Here is a 26,487-nt window from a genome sequence, read left to right on the forward strand (position 1 = left end):
GACCTTGGGCAGGGCAGGGAAGCCAACCTGAGCAAACACAGCAGCCCGAGTGTTCCCAAGGCCACAATGCTGAGAATGTCCACTCCTAATCTGTGTGGTGGTCTGCATTGCTGGGCCCCCTGGCTTTCTTCTGGCATTCTCTGCCTCTGCCTCATATTCTTATTGGGCCAGGTGGGCTTGCTGCAGGGACACCCCCAGTGCCTGGATTATGGGCCCCCTTTCCAGCCCCTTCTGCACCTTGAGTTTTGCTCTGACTATGAGTCCTTTGGCTGCTGTGACCAGCACAAAGACCGCCGCATCGCTGCCCGGTACTGGGACATCATGGAATATTTTGATCTGAAGAGGCATGAGCTGTGTGGAGATTACATTAAAGACATCCTTTGCCAGGTAGTGAAAAGTGCCTTCCAGCCCCAGGGGTTTGGGTGCTGGGTTGCATGGTGTGGGTCCTGAGCGGAGGGTGCTTTGGGAGCCCAGCCCTTTAGAAGTTCAAGTGCCGGGTGCCTCATCTTTGAGCTGCCATCTTTGGATGCGCACACTGACATGAGCGTGTTCTGAATTTGGTCTCCATGGGTTCCCCAAACCTCTCCCTCTGGGATTCTGCTGGCCCTGATTCTTCTCCAGGCTCCAGGAGGATGAGAGCAATACTCTTCCCGGAGCTCTCAGAGCAGCCATTATTTGCCACGGGCCCTCTGCGGTGCATGGCAAATAACTATTTGCATCCTCTGTGGTGCTCAGAGAGTTAGGCACTTATACTCATGGCATTTACCGAGTGCATTAAGGGAGGGAGTGGTGGCATCTGTTGGGGTCCAGTCCTTTCTCATCTGGCTGATTTGTGCCAGGGCATCTCTGGTGTCACGATGGTGGCAGCAGGAGTTGGGGACTCTCCCCAGAGTTCTGTCTGCCCAGCACTCCAGAGCTGGAAGAGAGAGATGCAAGCTGCTGAGTAACAGTGACTCACAGTTTCTGCTTCTCCTGGTTGCCCAACAGCCAAAATCCACATCCCTGGGAGGCATCGTTTTGGTTGAGCTCAGCCTGAAAACAAGACGGGTGTAGCCTGCACACACAGACTTTGTAGGAAGAGGATGTTTGGGGGTTAATGGAGAGAGGTCAGCATTTGGAAAGCTGATGAAAGAGGTTGCCTGGGGAGGACCCCTCTAATGATGTTGGGGAGGACAGACAAGAAGTCCAGGCAGCCTTTTGAACTGAGACCCCTTGGGCTTGTCAGCACCATGACTTGGCTATCCACGGGTGTCTCTTCATGACCACTGTTCCTGAACTTGCTGACCACCGTAACTGCCACACAGATGTGGAGTGGTTAAGTGAGCTTCCCAGAGTCCAGGAGAGAATTACAGCTGAGTCTAGCCCAGAAAGTCAGCCACCTGGGTGGCACCGCCTGGGGCTACACTCTTGGAAACACTCCTCAGCTGTTTCCTGGAGAATTAACTCTAGGATACCCATTAGGGTAGAAGCTGAGCTTTTACAAGCAGCACTGAGAATGTTTATTTCTGAGATCTCCCCTAGTAAAAATGTATACCCCTGACCCTTCCCTCTTGCATAACGTTTCAGAAAGTCAAAGTCAGCAGTTCTGTTGTTTCAGAGATTTGAGGAATAAGAACAATTTCAGCCAAACAATCCTACACATGTTTATTCGTTCCCATTTGTAAGGTCCTCTTTCTTCCCCAACACATGTAGTGTGTACCCAGCAATGATTCTGCAGGCAGTTGTTATGATCCTCATTTTACTGATGAGGGCTCAAGAGTTTAGATGACTTACCCAAGGCAAAACAATCCTGGGGCACAGAGCTAGATGCTCAGGCTCCAAGTTTTGTGCCCTTTCAGTCACACCATGCTAAAGTATAGTAAGAGCAGCACTGGCTTGTTTACTTAATGGTTTTCTGAGGTCCCCAAACTATATGCTCCATTGGAAGGAGACTTTGTGCGTTTCGCTCCCTGCTGCATCCCAGTCAATGCAGAGAACAGTGCCTGGCACGTAAGAGAGACTCAACAGGAGGGTCACATAGGGATCTTTTTTTTTTTTTTTTTTTTTTTTGAGACAGAGTCTTACTCAGTCACCCAGGATGGAGTGCAGTGGCATGGTCTTGGCTGACTACAACCTCTGCCTCTCGGGTCCAAGCAATTCTGCCTCAGTCTCCTGAGTACCTGGGACTCCTGGTGTGTGACACCATGCCTGGCCATTTTTTTTTTTTTTTCTTATTTTTAGTAGTGACAGGGTTTCACCATGTTGGCCAGGCTGGTCTTGAACTCCTGACCTCAGGTGATCTGCCCACCTCATCCTCTCAAAGTGCTGGGATTACAGGCGTGAGCCACTGTGCCTGGCCAGAGACCTTATGGCCTTTAATTGTCTTCCTTTAAAGTAGGGAAGTATCTGTTTAGTTACTGTGCTAATTGAGTAGAAGCAACTTTGCAAACTCTAAATGGCTGCATGAGAGTGTGCCATAGTAGTGGTTCTCTTTCCACAGCCCCCTTCTATTCTCTAGTATTGGATCCTTAATTCAGTCTCCCCTCTCTCTTTTTCCCACTCTCCGAGAGTGGACAGAATGAGTAAGGGGACACTTAAGAGTGGGTCGGTCATGTTGCTTCTTGACAGCTGCTGTAATAAGTGTCTTAAATGGAAACAGACACCCTGAGGGGAGCCTGTGAATCTCTGGGCTCCTTCTTCCCCTCTGCCCAATGACCGAAAGCTGGCTCTGCAATCTACAATGAGAGGAAATAAGACAGAACAGGGAACTCACATATACATGAAAAACGCTGCTGGTCCTTTTGTGAAGCGATGGGAGCACAGAGGTGAATGAGATGGTTCTGCGCAGACTGGCTGGCTCAGGAGAGTCATTAGTGATCAGAAGGGGGCTTCTGGGCCAATAGGTGAACTCTGCTGGAACGCACGGCTCCAAACGACACCCTTTGAATTGGACTTTCTTACCTTTCTAATCTCAGTTGCGTCTGCCTTTCATCACTACTGGGAGTCACTCATCTGCTCACAATATTCTATTTTCCTTCTAAAAAGTGTTATAGTCTAGGGAGGTCTGAGTAGCAGCTACTCCTTTGGGCAAATAGTCCTCATATGTTTGTGTAAGGAGCAGACATATTGTCCCATAGCCACAATTCAAATGTGTATAGGTTCCAGCATGGTACTTTGCACATATTAAACACTGAAATATTTTAAATAAATAATTGAAGAAATTGCTAGACACCTAATCTCCGAGAGTGATACATCCAATGTCCATTCTGATAATTTTATTTTTCATTGTAAAATATTCCAAAAATATGGAAAAGCACAGAAAAATTAAATTAACACTGTATCTCCAACAACCATATTTGAACAAATATGAAATTTTTGCCAAATTGTTTCATATTTGTGTAAAGAAATAAAATCTTAGTAGATACAGCATCCATAAGAAAATGAGGCTGGGCTGACACGGTGGCTCATGCCTGTAAATGCCAGCACTTTGTGAGATTGAGGAGGCAGGAGAATCACTCGAGCCCAGGAGTTTGAGATCAGCCTAGGCAACATGGTGAGGCCGTCTCTATGAAAAATAAAATAAAATGAAAATTAAAAAAACAAAAAGAAAGAGATCTAGAAATTAGTAATTTTTTTGGAAAAAATATTCATGCATAATTTAATAAAACTTTAAATGTCAAAAACTAGCTGAAATGTTAGAGATAGCATAGTGAATATGAGAGATTTTCCCTGCTTTCTGCCTTCCAGGAGCATTAACTGGGTAGAAAATCACAGAGAAGAGTTTTAGCAGCAGTTGGTAACAAAAACTCCAGAATCCTGACTTTTTTCCCCAAGGACCATTTTTTCTTTTCTGCTTGCTCAAAACGTGAGCTTGCTCAAAGCGCCGGTATGGCAGGTCTGATGCTGAACCTGAGCTCCGCGTTCTTTTCTAGGAGTGCTCGCCCTACGCGGCCCACCTCTATGACGCCGAGAACCCCCAGACGCCCCTCCGGAATCTCCCCGGCCTCTGCTCTGATTACTGCTCTGCCTTCCATTCTAACTGCCACTCCGCCATCTCCCTGCTGACCAATGACCGAGGCCTCCAGGAGTCTCACGGAATGGACGGTGTCCGCTTCTGCCACCTCCTGGATCTTCCTGACAAGGACTATTGTTTCCCCAACGTCCTGAGGAACGACTATCTCAACCGCAACCTGGGCGCGGTGGCCCAGGATCCTCGGGGCTGCCTGCAGCTCTGCCTGAGCGAGGTGGCCAACGGCCTGAGGAACCCCGTCTCCATGGTCCATGCCGGGGACGGCACCCATCGCGTCTTTGTTGCCGAGCAGGTAGGAGTGGTGTGGGTCTATCTCCCTGATGGGAGTCGTCTGGAGCAACCCTTCCTGGACCTCAAGAACATCGTGTTGACCACCCCATGGATCGGGGATGAGAGAGGCTTCTTGGGGTTGGCTTTTCACCCCAAATTCCGCCACAATCGCAAGTTCTATATTTATTATTCGTGCCTGGACAAGAAGAAGGTAGAAAAGATCCGGATTAGTCAGATGAAGGTTTCTCGGGCTGATCCTAACAAAGCTGACCTGAAATCAGAGAGGTGAGAGGTACTCATGAGAGCCTGCTGCTGTACTGTGTTCCGAAATAATGCCCACCAGGTCTGTGGGATAATAGAGGGGAATTTTACTGATTTTACAGAACTACTGCAACTGTTGAGAAAGGAGTCACTGTGGATTGAGGACGGCCCAAGTTAGATTCTTGAGTTAAGGCTGTTTAATGGGATGTAGCCATCACCTTACAGTTACCCTAAATAAAGACATACTTGTCTGTCTTTACAAAGGGTAAGCAAGGACCAACAGTCATAAGGGTCTGAGAAAGAATTATAGATAATATCAACATGTGAAACATAATAGTAGCCTCTGATTATTATGTGGCCATTACATCCCAGGCCCTTTACTTTGAATGTGGGATTTCTCATTCTAACTGGAAGCTGTGGCACAAGACCATCAAGCTACGGCTGCACGGCCAAGTGAGGACTCAGTTTTAACTGACCCTAAGCTCTTTCCACCCTACCACTCTGCGTTTTTTTTTTTCCCCTTCTTCTCCTTTCTCCCTTGCCTCTTTTCCCATGGTAGACAGGTTGGAAGATTGCAAAGAGCATAAGGAACTCATAGATTAACCCCTCTTAAGTTGCTCGAAAGAAAGGATGGAGCATTCTGGTAGGGCAGAGAGTAAGGGCAAGCCCTAGAAAAGGACGGTTGTTACCCTGGCTGGGTCCACAGCTCATTAAATCATGGTATGAAAGAAAAATGAGGCCGGACATGGTGGCTCATGCCTGTAATCCCAACACTTTGGGAAGTTGAGGCAGGCAGATCATTTGAGGTCAGGAGTTCAAGACCAGCCTGGCCAACATGGAAAAACCCTGTCTCTACCAAAAATTAGCCAGGCATGGTGGCACATGCCTGTAGTCCCAGCTACTCAGGAGGCCGAGGCAGGAGAATTGCATGAACCTGGGAGGCAGAGGTTGCAGTGAGCCAAGATCACACCACTGCATGCCAACCTGGGTGACAGAGCAAGACTCCAGCTCAAAAAAAAAAAAAAAAAAAAAAAAGGCAGATGTGGTGGTAATCCCAGAGTCGGGAGGCTCTCAGCTGAGGCAGAATTGCTTGAATCCGGAGGTGGAGGTTGCAGTGAGCTGAGATTGCACCACTGCACTCCAGCTTGGATGCAGAGTGAGACTCTGTCTAAAAAAAAAAAAAAAAAAAAAAAAAGAGAGAGAGAGAAAAGAAAAATGAGCCATGAAAGAGTTATACCAGGAAAAAAGGGTCATCTCAGAGCCCCAAATCTACCTGCTTTGTGATCCTCAAAAACTCAGAAGCAGGTCTTGGCTGACTTGGCAAATCTTGGTGGCTTGGACTAGTCATTTCTGGGTATCTCAAGAGGATGTAACTTCAGCTTGTGTCAAATCCTAATGCATGGTTTCTTTTTTCTCTTCCAGGGTCATCTTGGAGATCGAAGAACCAGCCTCAAACCATAATGGCGGACAACTTCTTTTTGGCCTAGATGGCTATATGTACATATTCACTGGGGACGGGGGACAGGCTGGAGATCCCTTTGGCCTGTTTGGAAATGCTCAGAACAAGTAAGCTGGATGGAGGCTGGGACCCTGTCCCTTCAGAGTGAGCCCCTGGTACGGTGTTTTTGCAGGGATGGCATCAAACTCAAATCACATGCTGCAAGATGTAGTCCACTCCATTGAGGCAATGGGAGGAACGTTTGGTTTTCATTTCCATAAATTTCAGACATAGTATATTTTGGTAGTTAATATCATTGATGCTCAATATAACTGTCAGAATGTTATGTAAAGGAGAATTCGGGATTTTAAAAATATATATATTACCACGTCATTATTCACCACACTAATCATCTAATTCAATTCAACTCAATATTATTATTGAACACCATGTTCCAGGTGCTGTGCTAGGCCTTGGAGACACATGAGAAGTTAACTACTGAGAGCCAATGTGTATTGGGTGCTTGCAGCTTGTCAGGCACTGGTCTAAGTACATTTGAGAAGGTAATTTTAACAACCTTCAAGGGCAAGAATTTATATCTAATATCTATTTTGTTAATTGATATATCACCAACACTTAGGACAGTGCCTGGCACAAGGGAGCCTTTCCATAATTACACAGGGAATGAATGAATCATATGAAGTATACATATAATAGTATCCATTTTACAGACAAGCAAATGGAGGCACAGAGGTAATACAATGAGTAAGTGGAAAAAATAGAATCCCAACCCACACGATGTGGCGCCAGAGCCCAGTGATGCTGTGTTGCCTAGATAAAGGTCATGTGGTCCTTCTGCCCTTTGCACCCAGTAAGCACTTGGCTTCTATTGTTCCTAGTAATAGAAATATTGAGGTTAATAATAATACAAAGCTAACATTTGTCAAATACCTACTGTGATTCAATAATTGCATTAAACGCTATGTACACAATAACTCATTTAACCCTTATATCAAAACCACACTGCAAGGTAAATAATATTTATCTAGCAATATATTTGAAATAGAGATGGGGTCTCACTGTTTTGCCTAGGCTGTTCTTGAACTCATGGCCTCAAGCTATCCGCCCACCTCAGCCTCCCAAAATGTGAGATTACAGGCATGAGCCACTGCACCTGGCCAATATATTAAAAATAATAGCAGCCTCTGATTATCATGTGTCCATTAGATTCCAGACCCTTTACTTGAGTGTGAAATTTCTCATCGTCATAGGAAGCAGTGGCACAAGGCCATCAGTTACTCTCCTCTGACTTTCAAATGAGGAAAGTCAGTCCCAGAGACCATAGTCATTGGCAGAGCCTCTCAAAAGCTTCTGTTCTGTTCTTTTAACTGACCAGGTTGTTAAATAAAGAATAAACAATGTAACTAGCTCCTTTTAAAAATTTGTCATATTAGACCAAATCAGAGAGTAGCTGTCCTCATCATTAAAATAAGAATTGAAGCTGCAACTTGCTCAGGGTCAGATGGGCCAAGATCACATCAAACTTTTGCCTCGTAGTTCTTTTCGAGCCAAACATGGGGCAGTCTTAAATATCTTGTATAGATTTAAAAGAAAATCTTCAAGCTCATTCTTGCTGGTACAAAAAAAAAAAAAAAGGAAAATAAGAAGTCACATCTTCCCATGTGATCCTTAGCAGTCTCTTGGCATCAACTATGGGTCGGCCCTTGTGGATTGTCTCTTCCAGTCCTGTGGCTTTCCTTGCTTACCTGATTCTGTTTCCTGGCCTTCTTTCTTTCAGAAGTTCCCTGCTGGGAAAAGTTTTAAGGATCGATGTGAACAGGGCAGGCTCAGATGGCAAGCGGTACCGAGTCCCCTCGGACAATCCGTTTGTTTCTGAGCCAGGGGCCCACCCTGCCATCTATGCCTATGGGATTAGGAACATGTGGCGCTGTGCTGTGGACCGAGGGGACCCCATCACGCGCCACGGTCGAGGCCGGATATTCTGTGGGGACGTGGGCCAGAACAGGTTTGAAGAGGTTGACCTCATTGTGAAAGGCGGCAATTACGGCTGGAGAGCAAAGGAAGGGTTTGCATGTTATGACAAAAAACTTTGTCACAATGCCTCTTTGGGTAAGTAAGAAGCTCTCTCGGTGATTTCTTGGATGAGTGGAGCGGGCTGGAGGTGGAGATGGGGAATAAAACCTGAATGTCCTGCCCTGCAGGTCATTTAAATCACGCCTTGTTCGTGTCCTGTGGTGTAGTGCTTCTCCAATCCGTCCTCCAGCCACTCACTGGCACCAGAGACATCTCGGCAGTGGCTATTTGAAAAGACTGAATTCCTAGACTCTGCCTCAGACCTAATGAATTTGAATTTTGGGTAGATTGGAGAAATAAGATTGACGTAGGAATCTGTATTTTCATAAGTTACCCACATTAATTTTAGGCATATTATTTTGAGAACCACTGGCAGAGCAAAATTGGTGTATGTTTTTATTTATGTCCCAACTGGTACAGGCCACTGAAATGATATTCTGCATACAGTCAAGTAAGAGGACACTTTCTTTTCTTTTTTTTAGACAGAGACTTGCTCTGTCACCAGGTTGGAGTGCAGTGGCACGATCTCGGCTCACTGCAACCTCCGACTCCCTGGTTCAAGCGATTCTCCTGCCTCAATCTCCTGGGATTACAGGCATGTGCCACCACTCCCAGCTAATTTTTATATTTTTAGTAGAGATGGGGTTTCACCATGTTGGCCAGGATGGTCTCGATCCCCTGACCTTGTGATCCACCTGTCTCAGCCTCCCAAAGTGCCGGGATTACAGGTGCGAGCCACCATGCCCAGCCCAGGACACTTTCTAAACACCAATAATCAAGGTGTGATTTAGAAACTCCACCTGGCTCAAAATTCTAGTGTTCTGACTCTATTACTACTTCTTAGTCTTTTCTTGTCCTCTGAGTTATAAAGCAGTCTTACAGACTGTGACAATATTTTCCATATCCTTAAACCAGGGTATCTGCCATATCAACCTACAGGGAAAACTTAGCCATGTAGATTTCCAGGTCACTGCCTCATAGATGGAGGGAATTTTTGGCTTCCTCTCTGCCTAAGGATAGCAGTTAAGTAGGAAGCTTGCAAATATTGTGAATGGCCTATTGAGAACAATAAACATGATTTACTTGCTTGCCTGTCCTACTGAAGACCAAGAGGTAAAGTGTTCTTCACTGAATTAGGCAACTGCATTAAAAAGTCCCCTTCTTCCTCCTTGAAGCTTTCAATTTTAGGCCACGACTCTCACTCTCTTTCCTCTCCCCTGGACAGATGATGTTCTGCCAATCTATGCTTATGGCCACGCAGTGGGGAAGTCAGTCACGGGAGGTTATGTCTATCGTGGTTGTGAATCCCCAAATCTCAATGGCCTATATATCTTTGGAGACTTCATGAGTGGGTAAGGAAGGACTGATGTCCCTTCTCTCTCTTTTTATTTGAACACTTTTACTGAGGTATAACTTACATATGGTGAAATATAATCATGTAGGAGCACAGTTGTATGATGTTTTACAAATGTATGCACTCATATTTCCAGCAACCATATCAAGAGGCAGAACACTTCCATCACCCTAGGAGGCTCCTTCTTTTCTATTGCCTCTCTCTCTCTCTCTCTCTCTCTCTCTCTCTGTTTCTCTCTCATACCAGGGGCTCACTTTAAAGGGACAGGGGCCCAGCTTCCATCCAGCTTACTTGCTCTGAGCATTTCCAAACATGCCAAAGGGATCTCCAGCCTGTCTCCCGTCCCCAGTGAATATGTACATGTAGCCATCCAGGCCTAAAATAAATTGTCTCTCTCTCTGTCACACACACACCTACACACACCCCGCAGCCAGAGATAAGCACTCCCACCACAGCTTAGTTTTGTTTCTGGAACTTCGTATATAAATGGAATCATTATAGTATGGACTCTTCTTTCTGTGCTTGGCTTCTTTAACTTGGCAATGTCTGTGGGATTCATCAATGTTGTTTCCATGTATCAGTAATTTGTCTTTTTTATTGCTTTGTAAAATTCAATTGTATGAATACACCACAATTTATTCATCTATTCTCTGTGTTGCTGATGGACATTTTGGCTATTCCCAGTTATGAAATATTGTGAATAACATGGCTACTATATTTTATAGTTTTCAGTGTAGAGATCTTGCATATTTACTTATCTCTTAGTGTTTGATGTTATAGTAAATGTTATTTTGTTAAATTCCAGTTTCTGATTGTTAATTGTTAGTATGTAGAATTTTTTTTATATTGAGCTTGCATCTGGCAACCTTGCTGAACTCCTTGTTCATTCTGATTGCTTTTTTATAGATTCTACCGGATATTCTATGTGGAAGGTTATTTTATTAGAAGGTCTGTGAATATAGACACTTTTGCTTTCTTTCTTTTCTTTCGTTTTCTTTTCTTTTTTTTTTTTTTTTTGAGATGGAGTCCAGACTGGAGTGCAGTGGCGCGATCTCAGCTCACTGCAAGTTCCATCTCCTGGGTTCACACCATTCTCCTGCCTCAGCCTCCCGACTAGCTAGGACTACAGGCGCCCGCCACCACGCCTGGCGAATTTTTTGTATTTACTTTCTTTTTTTTTGAATTGGAAGCCTGCTCTTATTTTTTTAACTGGCTTACTGCTCTAGCTTAATCTCAGTGCGGTGTTGAGTAGAAGTGGGGGAAAGCATTCATTTTCACCATCATATTGGTGTGATGTTACTGTGTGACATCACACCAATATGATGTCAGCTGTAGGTGATTTCTACACACCCTTTATCAAGCTGGGGACATTTTCTTTTATTTCTAGTCCTTTGAGAATTTGTATTAGATATAGATGTTGGGTTTTGTCAAAGGCTTCTTTTCATCTTTTGATGAATCATGTGGGCTTTTAAAATTTTTAGTTTCTTAATATGGTGAATTTCGTCAATTGATTTAAAAATTGTTAGAGCAGTCTTGCATTCTGAGAAAAATACCACTTGGTCATAATGCATTATCTTTTTTTTTCTGAAACAAGGTTTTGCTCTGTTACGTAGACTGGACTGCAATGGCACGATCATAGCTCACTACAGCCTCAAACTCCTGGGCTCAAGTGATCCTCCCACCTCAGCCTCCCAAGTAGCTGGTGGCACCCAGCTAATTAAAAAAAATTTTTTTTTGTAGTAGAGATGGAGTCTTACTATGTTGCCTAGGCTGGTCTTGAACTCCTGGCTTCAAGCTATTCTCCCACCTTGGCCTCCCAAAGTGCTAGGATTACAGGCATGACCTGCTGCCCCTGGTCCCATCCTTTATATATATATAGATTTGATTTGCTGGCACGTTGTTTGAAATTTTAAAATCTATGTGCATGAAGGAATAGTGAACTGTAGTTTTTCTTTCTTGTAATATATTTGTCAGACTTTGGAATCAGGGTAAACACGCTTTATAGAATAAGTATTCCTGTTCAATTATCTGGAAGAGTTTGTGTAAAATAGGTATTATTTTTCCTTATGTGTTCTTCATTCCAAGAAAAACTATCTGGGCCTGAAGTTTTCTATGTGAAAAGACTTTTAATAACAAATTTAATTTCTTTATTAGATTTAATTATTCAGTTTATCTATTTCTTTCTGAGTGAGCTTTGGTAGTCTGTGCCTTTCAAGGAATTTGTCCAGTTTGTCTACGTTGTCAAATGTATTGGCATTCATTTGTTCATAATATTCCTTTATTATTCTTTAAATATCTATAGAAACTATGGTGATGTCACTTGTCTTGTTCTAGGTACAGCTGGTAGTTGTGTCTTCTCTCTTTTTTTTTAAATCAGTCTGGTTAGAGGTTTATCCATTTTATTGATCTTCTATAAGAACCAGCTTTTGTGTTCATTGATTTTTTTTCCTATTACTTTTGTGTTTTTTTCTATTTCGTTGATTTCTTCTCTTTTTTCTTCCTTCTGCTTGATTTGGGTTTAATTTGCTCTTCTATTTCTAGTTTCTCAAGATGGAAGTTGAGGTTATTGATCTGAGACCTTTCATCTTTACTAATATATGTGTTTAGTGCTATAAATTTTCCCCCAAGTACTACTTTAGCAGCATCCTGTAAATGTTGATATATTGTGTTTTCATTGTTATTCAGCTAAAAATATTTTCTAATTTACCTTTTCATTTCTTTGTCCCATGAGTTATTTCAAAGTGAGATATTTAGTTTTCAACTACCTGAAGATTTTCCAGAGATCTTTCTGCTATTGATTTCTATTTTAGATTTACTGTGGTCCCAGAACATATTGTATATGACTTGGGGAACTATCTTGGATTTTCTGGGTGGGTCCTAAATGAAATTACAAGCGTGTTTAGAAGAGGTAGGTAGGGGGAAATTTGAAGATGTGAGAGATAGAAAGTGATGTGACAATGAAGGCAGAGGGAGAAAAGGTGACGTGATGTGGGGCCATGAGTCAAGGCATAGGGACAGCTTTCAAAAGCTGGAAAGAGTGAGGAAATCGATTCTCCTGCAGCGCGTCTGGAGGGAGCACAGTCCTGCCAACACCTTGATCTTGGCTCAGTGAAGACCGTTTCAGAGTTCTGGCATCCAATTCTATAAAAGAATAAGTGTATGTTGTTTTAAGTCACAAAGTTGTGGTAATTTGTAGTCGTGGTAATTTGTTACAGTGGCAATAAGAATATTATCATTCCTAATGCTCTCAATTCCTTTGGGTAGATGCATGTTTCTATCTGATATCATTTTTCTTCTGTCTGAAGAACTTCCTTTAACATTTCTTGTTGATGGGGTCTATAGTGATGAATTCTTTTCACTTTTGAGTCTTTATTTTGCCTTCATTTTTGAAAGATGTTTTCTCTGGGTATAGAAGTCTGTGTCAGCATGTTTTTTTCTTTGATTCTTTAGAGGTTGCCCCACTATTTTCTGGCTTGCATCATTTCCAATGAGAAATCTGCTGCCAGACTTCTCTTTGTTCCTTCATATGTAATATTTCATTTTTTTCCCTATGACTGCTTTTTAAGATTTTCCCTTTATCATCAGTTTTGTGCAATTTCATTAAGATATGCCTTAGTTTGGTTTTCTTCATATTTCTTGTGCTTAGAGTTTGTAGCAGTTATTGGATCTGTGAATTTATAGTTTTCACGAAATGTGGAACATTTTTGGCCATTTTATCTTCAAATATGTTTCCCTCTGTCTCCCACTCCTTCTCTCCTTTTTTTTTCTCTTTTCAATTTTTTTTTTTTTTTTTTATTAACAAGCTACATAACCAAGAACAAAAACACAACAACCTTAAAGCTGAAACAGCATTAAGTCAAACTGCTGCTGCAGTTCACAGATGTACCTGGGGTATGTGCTCCCTCATTGCGAGGCAGGATGTAGGCACATGACTGTACATTCAGGCATATATGTGACCAAGAAGAATGAGAGAAATGGAAAACACTGGAGAACAGAAAGTATCAAGGACTTTTCATCAGGCAATCCCAAAGTGCTCTGCTCTCTTCCTCTTCTTTGCCTCTGTATCCTCTGTGGTTCCAGTTCCAGCTGAACTTGTAACAATCCCAAATCGCTCCTTCCTCTTTTTCAGTTTCTCATCATCTTCAGACTTTCTGGAGATTGAAGAGACATTCAAACCAAATCTTTGAGCACTTTCCTTCGGCTTATCCAAGTTAACTATAGGTTTGTTATCAGATGACAGACCTTTTGTTGGAACTGAAGAAATCCCAAACCTAGCTGCCCGACCAGCTTTCTTACTCTCCAAGCACACAGGTACATTGAATCATTCAGCTCTCTTCTGCATTCTCTCAGTCTGTGGTATTTCAGATGTAATCTTCACCGCTTTCTTCTCTGCTGCCACATCAACAGTTTTTTTTAGGGGGTTCTTCCTCTTTGACAGGGAGCTCAATGGGCTTTGTTTCTTATTCCTCTGTTTCATCTCCCAGAACATCTTCATTTGCCTCCTCTTCAGCGTGTTCTTCAAGATATGCCTGGAGTCTGTGGATAAGATCTTGCTTTGTTCCCTTGGTCTCCAAACCATGAGCAAGATATTCTTGCCTTAGTTCAGCAAGCTTCAGCTTATGGATCTCCACCGTCTTGGTTGCTCTCTTGTTACCCCTCCCTTCTCTCCTTTTATTCAGAGGCTCTAATTACATGTATATTGGGCTGCTTAAAGTTGTTCCACAGTTCACCGATGATATATTTATGTCAAAAATTTTTCTCTGTGTTTCATGTAGGGTAGTTTCTATTGCTATGTCTTTAGTTCATGAATCTTTTCTTTTGTAATGTCTAGCCAGCCATTCATCCCATTGAGAGTGTGTGTGTGTGTGTGTGTGTGTGTGTAATCTCAACATATTTTTCACCTCTAGAAACTTGATTTGGGTCTGCTTTGTATCTCTCATATCTCTATATAACTTTTTAAACATATGGAATATAGTAAGAATCATTGTTTGAATGTTCTTGTCTGCTAATTTTAACATCTTCGTCAGTTCTGTGTCAGTTTCGATGGACAGATTTTACTTTTTATTATGGGTTCTATTCACCACCTTCTTTACTTGCCTCGTAATTTTTGATTGGATGCCAGAAATTATTAATTTAACTTAGTAGTGCTGGATATTCTTGTATTCCAATAAATGATTTTGAATTTTGGTTGGAGACATAGTTATTTGGAAGTAGTGTGATTCTTTCAGGTCTTGCTACTAATTATTTACTAAACAGAACCAAGGTAGTGCTTTTTCTAGAGCTTTCTGTTCCTCACTACTGAGCTCTATTCCTCACTACTTATGCTATTCCTGATCCCAAGTAAATGCTAAGTACTTTTTCTTCTAAATCTTTCCTTTGTTTTTAAATATTTTCTCACATGTACCTGCTGTTGAGTATGCTGACGATTACTTCAGGGGAACCTTTTGCAGCTCTCTGGCATTCGTTCTCTGTGCAATTTTCTTCTCTCCAGTATCTATCCTGCAATCTCTTACTGCATTGGTCTTCCTGGACTCTCAGCAATGTCTTTTCAGCTCAAGGAGCCTGCTAGGCTTTGCCTGTATTTTCCCTTTCTGTGCTGGACACTCTCAAGGTAGTATGCTGGAACAATCATAGGGTTTACCTTGTTTGTTTCCTATATCTCAGAGAACATACTCCTATATTGCCTGATCTTCAGTATCTTTGAAGTCATTATTATTCTATCTTGTGCAGGTTTTGGAATGTTTAAGATGGGAGAGTAAATCTAGTCCCTGTTAGAAAAGGTGTTCTATTTTTATGCTGCAATTCTTAGTTACAGAGATGGAGTAAAATGAATAATTGGTCAGGTCCTTTATCATCACTTACTAGATCTTTGGGATTTCATTGTTCTTTATGTTTTTCTCCCTACAACCTCCATTCACTACTGCCCCCATACGCACATCATTTGGTTAACGTGCAGTGATTCTTTCTTTATTTATTTACTTTTGAGACGGAGTCAGGTTGGAGTGCAGTGGTGCAGTCTCAGCTCACTGCAACCTCTGCCTCCTGGGTTTAAGCGATTCTCATGCCTCAGCCTCCCAAGCAGCTGGGACTACAGGTGCGTGCCACCATGCCTGGCCAATTTTTGTATTTTCAGTAGAGACAGGGCTTTGCCATGTTGGTCAGGCTGGTCAGGTGATCTGCCTGCCTCAGTCTCCCAAAGTGTTGGGATTACAAGCATAAGCCACTGCACCCAGTCATAGGCAGTGATTCTTAACTGAGGTGTACTTATAAAAATCCCTTGGGTTTGGGATCTCTGTTTCCATAAAACTTTCCAGGTGATTCTGACGAGCACCCTGGGTTTAACCAACTTCCTTTCCCTTTTCTTCTAAAAAGCTGTTTTTAGTTCAGATAGATGATAGAGGGATAAGAAGCATCTTTCTGCTACTATATAAGCATACAGCAATAATAATAACAGTAGTTTTTTTTTAACCCTTACAATGTGCCACACACATTGGTGAGATCTTTATGTATATTATTTTATTTAACCTTCAAAATTCTCCCCTATGGTAAATTATGTTATCACTCCCCATTTTACAGATGAGGAATCTGAAGCTTAGAGATATTGGGCAACTATCCAAAGGTCACACAACTAATAAAAATAAGATCAGTCTTTTGTAGTGGTGCAGCCTACACAGTGCAGTGAATCAAACTCTTTTTTTTTTTTTTTTTTTTTTGACACAAAATCTCGCTCTGTCACCCAGGCTGGAGTGTGCAGTGGCATGATCTTGGCTCACTGCAACCTCCACGTCCTGGGTTCAAGCCATTCTTGTGCCTCAACCTCCCGAGTAGCTGGGACTATAGGCGTGCACCACCCTGTCAGGCTAATTTTTGTATTTTTAGTAGAGATGGGGGTTTCACCATGTTGGCCAGGCTGGTCTTGAACTCCTGACCTCAAGTGGTCTGCCTGCCTTGGCCTCCCAAAGTACTGGGATTACAGGTGTGGGCCATTGGGCCTGGCCCAAACTCCTTTTATAATAGAACATGAACTTCCACATCTAGGGCAAGTGGGTGATTGAAATATCTCTGAAGAAGCTTTTTGGTTGCTTGGAGGGAAGCTAGTTATTGATCTCTCAATGGGAGACTCAGTCCTAGTACTCAAGGGTCCCTGATTCTAGGAGAAAAAGTATTCTGCAGAGTGGATATATGGATTCCTAAAACATAAGGTTTTAATTTTCATCTAGTCGACTTATGGCTTTGCAGGAAGATAGAAAAACCAAGAAATGGAAGAAGCGGGATCTTTGCCTGGGCAGCACTACGTCCTGTGCCTTCCCAGGGCTGATCAGCACCCATAGCAAGTTCATCATTTCCTTTGCTGAAGATGAAGCAGGTAACATATGTACAGAGTTGTTTGATTTCTACTTCCTGGAACTTGGATAATCACAGGCATCAACTAAACATTTATTTTAAATAGTAATTATCACGTCTACTATGATCACTATCACTTAGTCATCTTTTATAATGTACTGGATACTATTCTAAGCACGTCATGTTTTTCACCTTATTTTGTAATCATAACACCCCCATGATAAAATTACTTTTGATTTTTTCTCCTTTTTTTTTGAGACAGAGTCTTGCTCTGTCACCCAGGAGGGAGAGCAGTGGTGCCATCTCTGCTTACTGCAACCTCCGCTTCCAGAGTTCAAGCAATTCTCCTGCCTCAGCCTCCCAAGCAGCTGGGACTACAGGCATCTGCCACCACGCCCAGCTAATGTTTGTATTTTTAGTAGAGATGGGGTTTTGCTGTGTTGGCCAGGCTGGTCTCAAATTCCTGACCTTGGGTGATCTGCCTGCCTCAGCCTCCCAAAGTGCCGAGATTACAGGCGTAAGCCACGGTGCCTGGCCCCGTGATGTAATTATAATGCTCATTTCACCAATGAAGAAACAGACTGAATATGCCAGACTACTCCTTCCAGGTTGAACCACACAACTCACTGTGAGGGGGAGATCTATGCTGAACCGCAGTTCTAGGAATGTGGAAAGGGCCAACAGTGGACCAGACTAAATGGGCAGTGGGTGTTTATGCTGCCGGCGCTGTCTGGGAAACGGACCTCTAGTGATCATCTCACTGGTTGGGCCAGGCTCTTTCCTGACCTTGCCAAGAGTTTGTGAGCAAAGGAGGATTTTATTTATTTATTTATTTAGAAATCTGAGAAAAAGGTAGACATCTAGGTAGGAGGTCCCTCAATAGACAGACTAGGCACGTGTTAAGGGCTTCAGTGAAGCATGATGTGCACATGTACATGAGAGAGAGACCCAGAGAGACTCAGTTCTAATACGTTTCCAAACATTTTATCATCAGAAAACCGATTTTTAACTTCAGCTTTACATAAGTTATGTTTCACTCGGAAAGATAAAGTTTCCAAATTTTAAATATTTTTGTTTTGTTTTATTTGAGGACAGTGAACTTTCCAGTATTTGGCACTAGATATCATCATGTTTAGAGGCAGAGATAATAAGGCGATCTCTCAAGGTCCCTTCCACATCTAGATTCTCTATAGGTGGAAAAAAATAATAATTAAACAACAGAAAACAAAACCAATCAAAAAGAAAAAAAGAAAAAAAAAAGATTCTCTGTAGGTATAAACCAGAGTCTCAAAGGATTCTGAAATATTTGATTTCTTTCCCCTCTGGGCTGTGAGGTGGCTGCCTGGGACCTTCACTTGAGTAGGATATAAGGAGACCCAGTCATCTCCCAGACCCTTTCCTCTCAGTTAGCTGATGAACGGATAGTTTGAGATGAATGTTTTATAGGAGCAGAGGAAACTTCAAGAATTTTGGGAAGTTCAAATATTTTAACAGAAAAAAGTCTATGTGAGTTTCAAATTGGAAGTCCAAACATATGAAAAAGGAGAGAAACCACAAGCTGGCAGGATGATGGCCAGTGGAAAGAGAGTGATGTGAAAGCTACAGGCAGTGGTGGGGCCTCTCCTTTGCCGGACACCGCCGTGGGTGAAACCCCCCAGAGGCTGGACCCCCAGAGTCTGCCCAGGGATCCTGGGCTGCCATCTTCTGTGGCTGTTCTTGGCTTTGGTGACTTGGTTTGTTGTGCTTGTAGATGTCTCACAGTAGAAAACAGTTTAAAAAAAAAAAAAAAAAGCCAAAAAACCCAGTCATGGTACATCTGGCAAACAAAACAGAGTCCTTGGCTGAATTTTATGGGGTAGACTTGCCAGAGTGTTCCCAAGCCTTTGCCCAAGGGCGGCCCTCAGGCTAATGAGGCTGTTCCTGAGGCAGGTTATTATTATTTTTTTCCCCAGAGTTGCTTGCTCTTGTGTTTTTGCATAAACTGATTCATATTTTCTGCTCTTGGCATATTCTTTTCCTCTGAGAGGCATTTTTAGATCTGAGCATTATTTCATTATTTTATTACCAGTCCACTGGCTTTAGGTAAGTCACCTTTTACTTGGAACTCGAGCTCTGCCTCACCTATGGCTACAGTTCACGTCCTGGGTCACGTCCTACGGTTCACGTCCTGAGAGTTGATAGCTGGTATGAATTACTGCTGAGCTGTAATGGTGCAGAGCTGCCCATTGCTGAGGATTCATTGATGGGATTTCTGAAAGTCAGTCACTGAAGCACATTCCCAAGAGGGCTGGTCAAATGAATTATGTTTGCAGTAAATTTGTATAGCATGCATTTTTGTTTTACATGGCATATTATAGTTTTTTGTTGTTGTTGTTTTTCTCCCCTAAGACATATATTAAAACTATCAGTTGGATACTACAGATGAAATTCACCTCTAGCATTGTTTTAACCTAAAAATAAAATGGGAAGTCTACGGAATGTGGAAGACATATAATTTACACAAACAGCAGTCCTGCATAGGCAGGGTTTTCAATTTTCTTTTTAGACTAGGAAGGCCTTTGCATGGTCTTGAGGGGCCCCTGCTTATGTACTCGTGGACCTTTCTTAGACACCACATTTATCGAATGGTAGAATCACTCCGGATGGTGCCTGGGGTTCCCATTCCGACGGAGCAAACTGACTCTGAAGGAGGGTGTGTCCTAATTCATCAGATCTCTTACATGGGGAAGATGATAAATTTAGTTTGTCAGTACACAAATCATAGTCTGTTAGGCAGCTGCTACCCTGTGTAGTGGCTATGCAAAGACCAAGAGGCTCACACTTAGCACAAGACAAACACTGGTCTCTGTTCTCCACAAAAAGCAGTTGTTTAGAGCTGTTGTGTGGTGGCTCATGCCTGTAATCCTACTGCTTTGGGAGGCTGAGCTGGGAGGATTCCTTGAGTGCAGGAGGTTGAGACCAGCCTGAGCAACATAGGAAGACCCCATCTCTACAAAAAGTTTAAAAAGTGAGCCTGATGTGGTGTCATGCACCTGTAGTCCCAGCTACTCAAGTGACTGAGGTAGAAGGTTTGCTTGAGCCCAGGAGGTGGAGGCTACAGTGAGCCATGATTGTGCCACTACACTCCAGTCAGCAACAGAGCAAGACCTTGTCTTAAAAAAAAAAAAAAATCAGTTGCTTACATAACCCAGAGCTGTATAAAGCCTTAGGTTTTTCAGAATTGCAACTTAATAGACATTTTCTTTCATAAAATTGAGAAAGAATTGTGTAAGGCACATAACAGCAAGTGAATTTAATTCAGTGTAATGGCACAAACATTGGGTCAGAGAGATGAGAAAGTAATAACTACGATTATCGAACACCTTTTTTCTTTTTGAGACAGAGTCTCGCTCTGTTGCCTACTGCACTGGGAGTGTAGTGATGTGGTCTTGGCTCACTGCAACCTGTGCCTCCCAGATTCAAGTGATTCTCATGTCTCAGCCTCCTGCATAGCTGGGATTACAGACGTGCGCCACCACGCTTGGATAATTTTTGTATTTTTAGTAGAGGGGGGTTTTGCATGTTGGCCAGGCTTGTCTCAAACTCCTGACCTCAGGTGATCCACCTGCCTCAGCCTCCCAAAGTGCTGGGATTACAGGCGTGAGCTACCGCGCCAGCCTGGTTATCTAACGCTTTCTAATTGAATACCTAACAATCACTTGAGGCATTGTGATCCCCATTTTACAAATGAATAAATATCTTGAGGGCTGTGCAGGTGAAGACGTCTCCCAAGATAGTATGGAGAGGAACTAGTGTTATCAGAAATCAAACCAGACTTCTGGGACTCCCCAATGGGGCTTATGACCCCACAGCATAATGTCCCTCACAAATAACTAGAAAGCAAGGAGGAATGAGGTAGTTACTGTGAGAAAAGAACATTTCCCAGAGCTCCAACTGGCAGAAATGGGAAGGAGCGGGGCTCTTTCTAAGAGTGTATTAGTCCGTTTTCACACTGCTGATAAAGACATACTTGAGACTGGGTAATTTACAAAGAAAAAGAAGCTTAGTGGACTCACAGTTCCGCATGGCTGGGAAGGCTTCACAATCATGGTGGAAGGTGAAAGGCACATCTTACATGGTGGCAGAAGAGAGCAAATGAGAGCCAAGAGAAAGGGATTTCCTCTTATAAAACCATATAAAACCATCAGAACTCATGAGGCTTATTCACTACCAGGAGAACAGTATAGGGGAAGCTGCCCCCATTATTCAATTATCTCCCATTGGGTCCCTCCCACAACACGTGGGAATTATGGGAGCTATAAGTCACGATGAGATTGAGTGGGGACACAGCCAAACCACATCAGAGAGATACAGGAGAGAGTGGGTAGAGGTGATTTTTGTGGGACATGGAAAAGACCAAGAGAAGAGGTGGAGAGTGGGGAGGGTCACCAGGAAATAAGGAACTCAAGGACGGAATGAAAGAGGAAAATGGGAGTAAGGCTGAAGGGAAACAAAATGACTAAAGAAGGGACAAAATAAAGTGATTGACAGATGGTCCTCAGCCTGCAGACTGTGTGTATCCAAGTGTTCACAGAGGAAAGAGGTAAGGAAGGAAATGGAGATTCACTGAGGTGAAGTTTCTGAGAGCAAGGAGGTGATAAGGGAGAAAGCTGTTTGGTTTGATAAACAAACATACACATGAAATTACCTCTGCTAGGCCATACACTCAGCTAGTCTTTGGGGGTTCGAAGATGGACTTTCTCCTCAAGGAGCTCACAGCCCAGCGAAGCAGACGTCAGTTAGGTTTCTGGGATTCCATTCTTGGGGCTCACTGCATTTTAGGGCCATAACCTCTTTTTGACCGTTTTCTGTGCATCCAGTTCTGTGTCTCAGTGCTGCCTGATGTCCCGTTATTGCCTGTCTATTTTTGTTGCCTTAGGGGAGCTGTATTTCCTGGCGACCTCTTACCCAAGTGCCTATGCACCACATGGATCTATTTACAAGTTTGTTGACCCCTCAAGGTAAGATTTGATGTCATTTTCTTCTCAAACGCATTTTTCTCATTTCTTATCTCCATGGCAGGCCATAAAAACAATCCTCACTGTCCCTCAAATTACCAAAAATTATTGATGAAGCAAACTCATGTTCTAGATGAAAAGCAGTTTGGACAAATAATGGCATAGGACAATGAGTCTATAGAAATTATGAAATACTTGGGAAACGGTCTCTTTGCAGTTGGACATGAAGACCTTGAGTCTTTCTAGGGTTTTCTGACCTAGTCTAGGTCTGTGGCTTTTTTTTTTTTTTTTTTTTTTTTTGAGATGGAGTTTCACTCTTATTGCTCAGGCTGGAGTGTAATGGTGCGACCTTGTCTCACCGCAACCTCCGCCTCTCAGGTTCAAGTGATTTTCCTGCTTCAGCCTCCTAAGTAGCTGAGATTACAGGCATGCACCACCATAGCTAGCTAATTTTGTATTTTTAGTAGAGATGGGGTTTCTCCACGTTGGTCAGGCTGGTCTCGAACTCCCGACCTCAGGTGATTCACCTGCGTTGGTCTTCCAAAGTGCTGGGATTACAGGCGTAAGCCACCATGATAGGCTATTTTTTTTTTTAAAAAATATGCTTCTAGAAGTGTCTGTCTGAGGTCATCTAACAACAGACATACACCTCTAAGCACCTGAGTAAGTACTGCTCCCCTGTCCCCTGGGCTTGGTGCAGATCTCCAGGTCTTTGGCAAATACATTTAACTGCCAAGTTCCTTAGTAGCTCCAACTGACCTTTTCTGGAGTTTAGTGTTTATTCACTTGCTGGGCTCTATGCTGTTTCCTTCTGCTTCTTTGCTTATCTCTCTCAGAGGCTGACCAACCTCCACCAGCACAGGCAAAAGCCACAATACCACTTCCCGCTTGAGAGGTTGTTGGGTCTGGGTCAGGTTATCTGCCCCGGGGAGGGCGATGCAGTGTATCCATCCTGAGGAGTCTGGGCAGTGCACTAGATTTTTTTTTTTTTTTTTTAATAGAGTCTCACTCTGTTTCCCAGGCTGGACTGCAGTGACACGATCTTGGCTCACTGCAACCTCTGCCTCCTGGGTTCAAGCTATTCATGTGCCTCAGCCTCCCAAGTCACTGGGATTACAGGCATGCACCACCACACCCGGCTAATTTTTGTATTTTCAGTAGAGATGGGATTTTGCCATGTTGCCCAGGCTGATCTGAAACTACTGGACTCAAGCGATCCACCTGCCTCGACCTCCCGAAGTGCTGGATTTACAGGTGTGTGCCACCACGCACCCTGCCCCGTTGCTCTAGATTTATCTGGAAATTCTTGCCAAAGCAAGAAAATCTCCCCCTGAATTAGCTTACAGATAGACCTACAGAAGAAAATTTTCCCCTGAGGCTTATGTTACCCACATCTGGATTGGCATACAGTAGACATGAGGCAAATAGGTCCAGCCACTGGTTAGGGCTTTGGGGCCAGCTCTAGCTCAGCTTCTGTTTGGCCACAGGGCTCTCAGTTTGTGTATTCTTGGAAGTTCCTGGAAGAGTCTTGAGGCTGTGCCCGGGGTGATGTGCGGATGGTGGAGGGTGGATAGCCAAGGGGTGAATTTAATACTGGGCTGTTTCCACTGCTGAGTCTGCTTCTGTGCACATATCCTGGGCTTAGGAGCTGGAGCAGACTCAGGGTCTTTAAAGTGCTTCTGATGGTTGATGATGCCTTGGTGGGGAGTTCTCTTTCCATTAATAGGCTTCCTATGTGAATCCATTTTTCTTTCCTTTGGCAGTTTTCTGATTTAGCTGGCAGATAATTTAACTCCCCACTTTCACAAGAGCAGCTGTGAGAAGCCATACGGAAAGCGCCCATAAAGCATTTTCACACTGAAGACATCCTTACTCGTTCACCTTTTTTTTTTAAAAAACTGACATTTATGGAGTTATTCCTGTGTGCCAGGCACTGTGCTAAGTGCCATGCATGCGGGCTATCATTTAATGCTGACAGAACTCCAACCAGGCAGGTTAACATCCTCACTCTATGGATAAAGAAACTGAAGTCTAGTTAAGTTAAATTACTTGCCCCAGGTACAGCTAGTAAGAGGAGCCTGGAATAGGAACTCAGTTCTCTTTGTCGACAGGTCATTTCAGCGCTACTCCCTCCGTTCAGTTATAACTATATTGAATCACATAGACTTTTTAAAGCTTCTATAAGTGGACCAGATTCTGCTCTGATTACTTATTCAGCTTGTCTTTGCACTAAATGCGTCACTCCCAGCATTTTGAGGGCACCTGACTAATTTATGTATCCATTTCTCCCTCCCATTGTTTTCCTCCTACCCTTCCTTTAGGGGTAGCTAAATACAGTGGTTGAGAACACGGACTTGAGCCTGGGCTTGGAATCTTGGCTTTGCCACTGACTAACTGTGTGGCCTTGGGCCTATTTCTTAGCCTGTGTGAGCCTCAGTTTCCCCTCTGTAAAATGAGTATAGTAATAGTACTTACTTCACAGCATTGTTAGGAAGACTCAGTGAGTTAATATTTGCAAAGTATTTAGAATAGTGCCTAAGCACTACATAAGTGTTTGTTAAATAAATACAATTACCTTTTCTTTCCCCTTCACCTGGACTTGGGAGGATGGCAGTGAGAGATAGAGTTGGAGCAAGGCAGAGAAGGCAATGGGGACAGGCTGGGAAGTTCCAGCTCTGCTCTCTACAGTGGAAGTACTCTCTGTCCTCAAAGTCCCTTTTATTTTAGAAGATGCACCCGGGGACAAGCAGTTTAAGAATATGTGTGTTACTAGGCAGAGAAGCAGGCATTGCTTAAGGGCTGTGCCTTGAGTTCTTGAAGACATTTTCTTTAAAGGGAGTCACCAGCACCACCATCAGAAGCAGCAGCAGAATCATCCTCATCATCAGCCTCATCCATGAACTCTTGTTATGTGCTGGGCACTGTTCCTAGGAAGATGGGGAATATTAGGTTTTGCATTTTATAGATGTGGAGACTGAGACTTAGCAAGGTTTATTTGCCCCTGATTACAAGGATGTGAACCCGTTTTGACTGCCACCATGCCCATACTCCTAACTCCCTTTCTGCACTGTCTCTCAAGGGCCTGAGGTGCCCTGTTCTGTCTGTGCCCTTTTACCTCTCCTTCTGAGCTCATAGCATATTTCGTATTACATCTACCCCATCCCCATGGATAAGTAAAGGCTGACCCCAATTGTTGCAAATATACACCCTCTGGTGACCTTGATTTTCTGGTTGCATCTGCAGAGTCTTGTGTCCTCATGCTTTCTGTTTGTGTTTTTAGGCGGGCACCCCCAGGCAAGTGCAAATACAAGCCAGTGCCGGTGAGAACCAAGAGTAAGCGGATCCCATTCAAACCACTCGCCAGTGAGTCCATCTTTGAGTCTTAGGCTCAGGCCCTGGTGTGGAGGCTAAGGCAGTGCCCTCAGCAAGCAGGCCATAATTCCCACGGTGGAGTCTTAGTTACCCCCTGAGGGAAATTAAGTCTATACATCTCCTCTGCATAACAGAGGAGTTACGAGTGTGAGGATACCCGCTTGCACTGTGACTGGTTTCCTCTATTCATTCATTTATTCATTCATTCATTCATTCACTCATTCATTCATTTGTTGATTCATTCATTTAATCGTTCATATATTCATTCATTTGGCATCATTCATTTCATACTTTGTGGCAGGAACTATGCTTATCCCTAGAGATACAACAATGAACACTTAAAGCCTATGACGTGTAGGAATTCAGAGTTACATAGGAGTGGGGATGGGAAGTGCAGGCAAATAAAGAAATAAATGTAGCAGTAATGTTCTGGTATAGAAGGATGTTCAGGGCACTGAGAGGGCCCCTAGAATGAGGAATGTTTCCTTGGGGCAGGGTGGGGAGTCAGGAAAGACTTACAGGGGAAGGATACTATCTTAAGGAAACAGAACCATGCATCACTGGAGTGACCCTTCTAAAAAGCTCATATATTTAGATCAAGGCCAGTTAGGGAATTAAAAAGTATTAATAAAAAGAATTTATATTAAAGAACTCTAATGCAGTTATAGGTTTCTCTTATAGCTACTTTCTGGGACTTATATTTTTCACTAAATAAATGCTGATTTCTCAGAGACAGTCTTGGACTTGCTAAAGGAGCAATCAGAGAAAGCTGCTAGAAAATCTGCAACCTTAGCTTCCGGCACAGCCCAGGGTTTGTCTCAGAAAGGCTCCTCCAAGAAGCTGGCTTCTCCTACAAGCAGCAAGAATACCCTGCGAGGGCCTGGTACAAAGAAGAAAGCCAAAGTGGGGCCCCAAGTCCCCCAGGGCAAGAGGAGGAAGAGCCTGAAAAGCCACAGTGGCAGGATGAGGCCATCAGCAGAGCAGAGGCGAGCTGGCAGAAGTCTCCCGTGAGCTATTGGTCAAGGTGGCTGGCAGGGTGACGTGAGAGAGGAGAGCCACCTCATCAAATGAAAGTCACTGCTGAATAAAGACCTTAGAAGTCTGGGAAGCCAGGATAGAGGTGGGGCAGCGTGGTTTTCCTCTCCCTGGGAAATCTTGCTATCTGGTGAATAAATAAATGCACCTTCTCTGTATGCAGTGCTTCTGTAGGAGACCATATCCCGGATTGCTGGTGCACCTGGGTTATGGTGAGCACTAGTCCATGAGCCTGCTTGGAATCACACTGGATGTCTCCATTTTGTTTTGTAAATGCCTACAATCGGAGGTAATAAATCAACATTTGTTCAAA

General features: G+C 43.3%; 1 protein-coding gene and 1 pseudogene across 1 annotated transcript; one reads left to right on the forward strand and one right to left on the reverse strand.

The window, feature by feature from the left end:
- HHIPL2 (HHIP like 2) lies at positions 1 to 26,487 on the forward strand. Its single transcript, XM_007988381.3, has 9 exons — positions 1 to 387; positions 3,912 to 4,564; positions 5,963 to 6,106; positions 7,777 to 8,108; positions 9,298 to 9,424; positions 16,647 to 16,792; positions 21,689 to 21,770; positions 25,048 to 25,130; positions 25,870 to 26,487. Exons 1-9 carry the CDS (start codon positions 67 to 69, stop codon positions 26,148 to 26,150), a joined length of 2,169 nt encoding a protein of 722 aa, XP_007986572.3. The 5' UTR covers positions 1 to 66; the 3' UTR covers positions 26,151 to 26,487.
- LOC119619697 (SAP domain-containing ribonucleoprotein pseudogene) lies at positions 13,323 to 15,136 on the reverse strand (annotated as a pseudogene).

The sequence above is a fragment of the Chlorocebus sabaeus genome, chromosome 25, assembly GCF_047675955.1.
Source record: "Chlorocebus sabaeus isolate Y175 chromosome 25, mChlSab1.0.hap1, whole genome shotgun sequence".
NCBI classification, from domain to species: domain Eukaryota; kingdom Metazoa; phylum Chordata; class Mammalia; order Primates; family Cercopithecidae; genus Chlorocebus; species Chlorocebus sabaeus.

Coding starts and splice junctions, on each gene's coding strand:
- HHIPL2 (XM_007988381.3), top strand. CDS start 67: ATGCTGAGAATGTCCACTCCTAATCTGTGTGGTGGTCTGCATTGCTGG. Junction 9,425..16,646: donor TTTGGAGACTTCATGAGTGG/GTAAGGAAGGAC, acceptor ATTTTCATCTAG/TCGACTTATGGCTTTGCAGG. Junction 21,771..25,047: donor AAGTTTGTTGACCCCTCAAG/GTAAGATTTGAT, acceptor TTGTGTTTTTAG/GCGGGCACCCCCAGGCAAGT.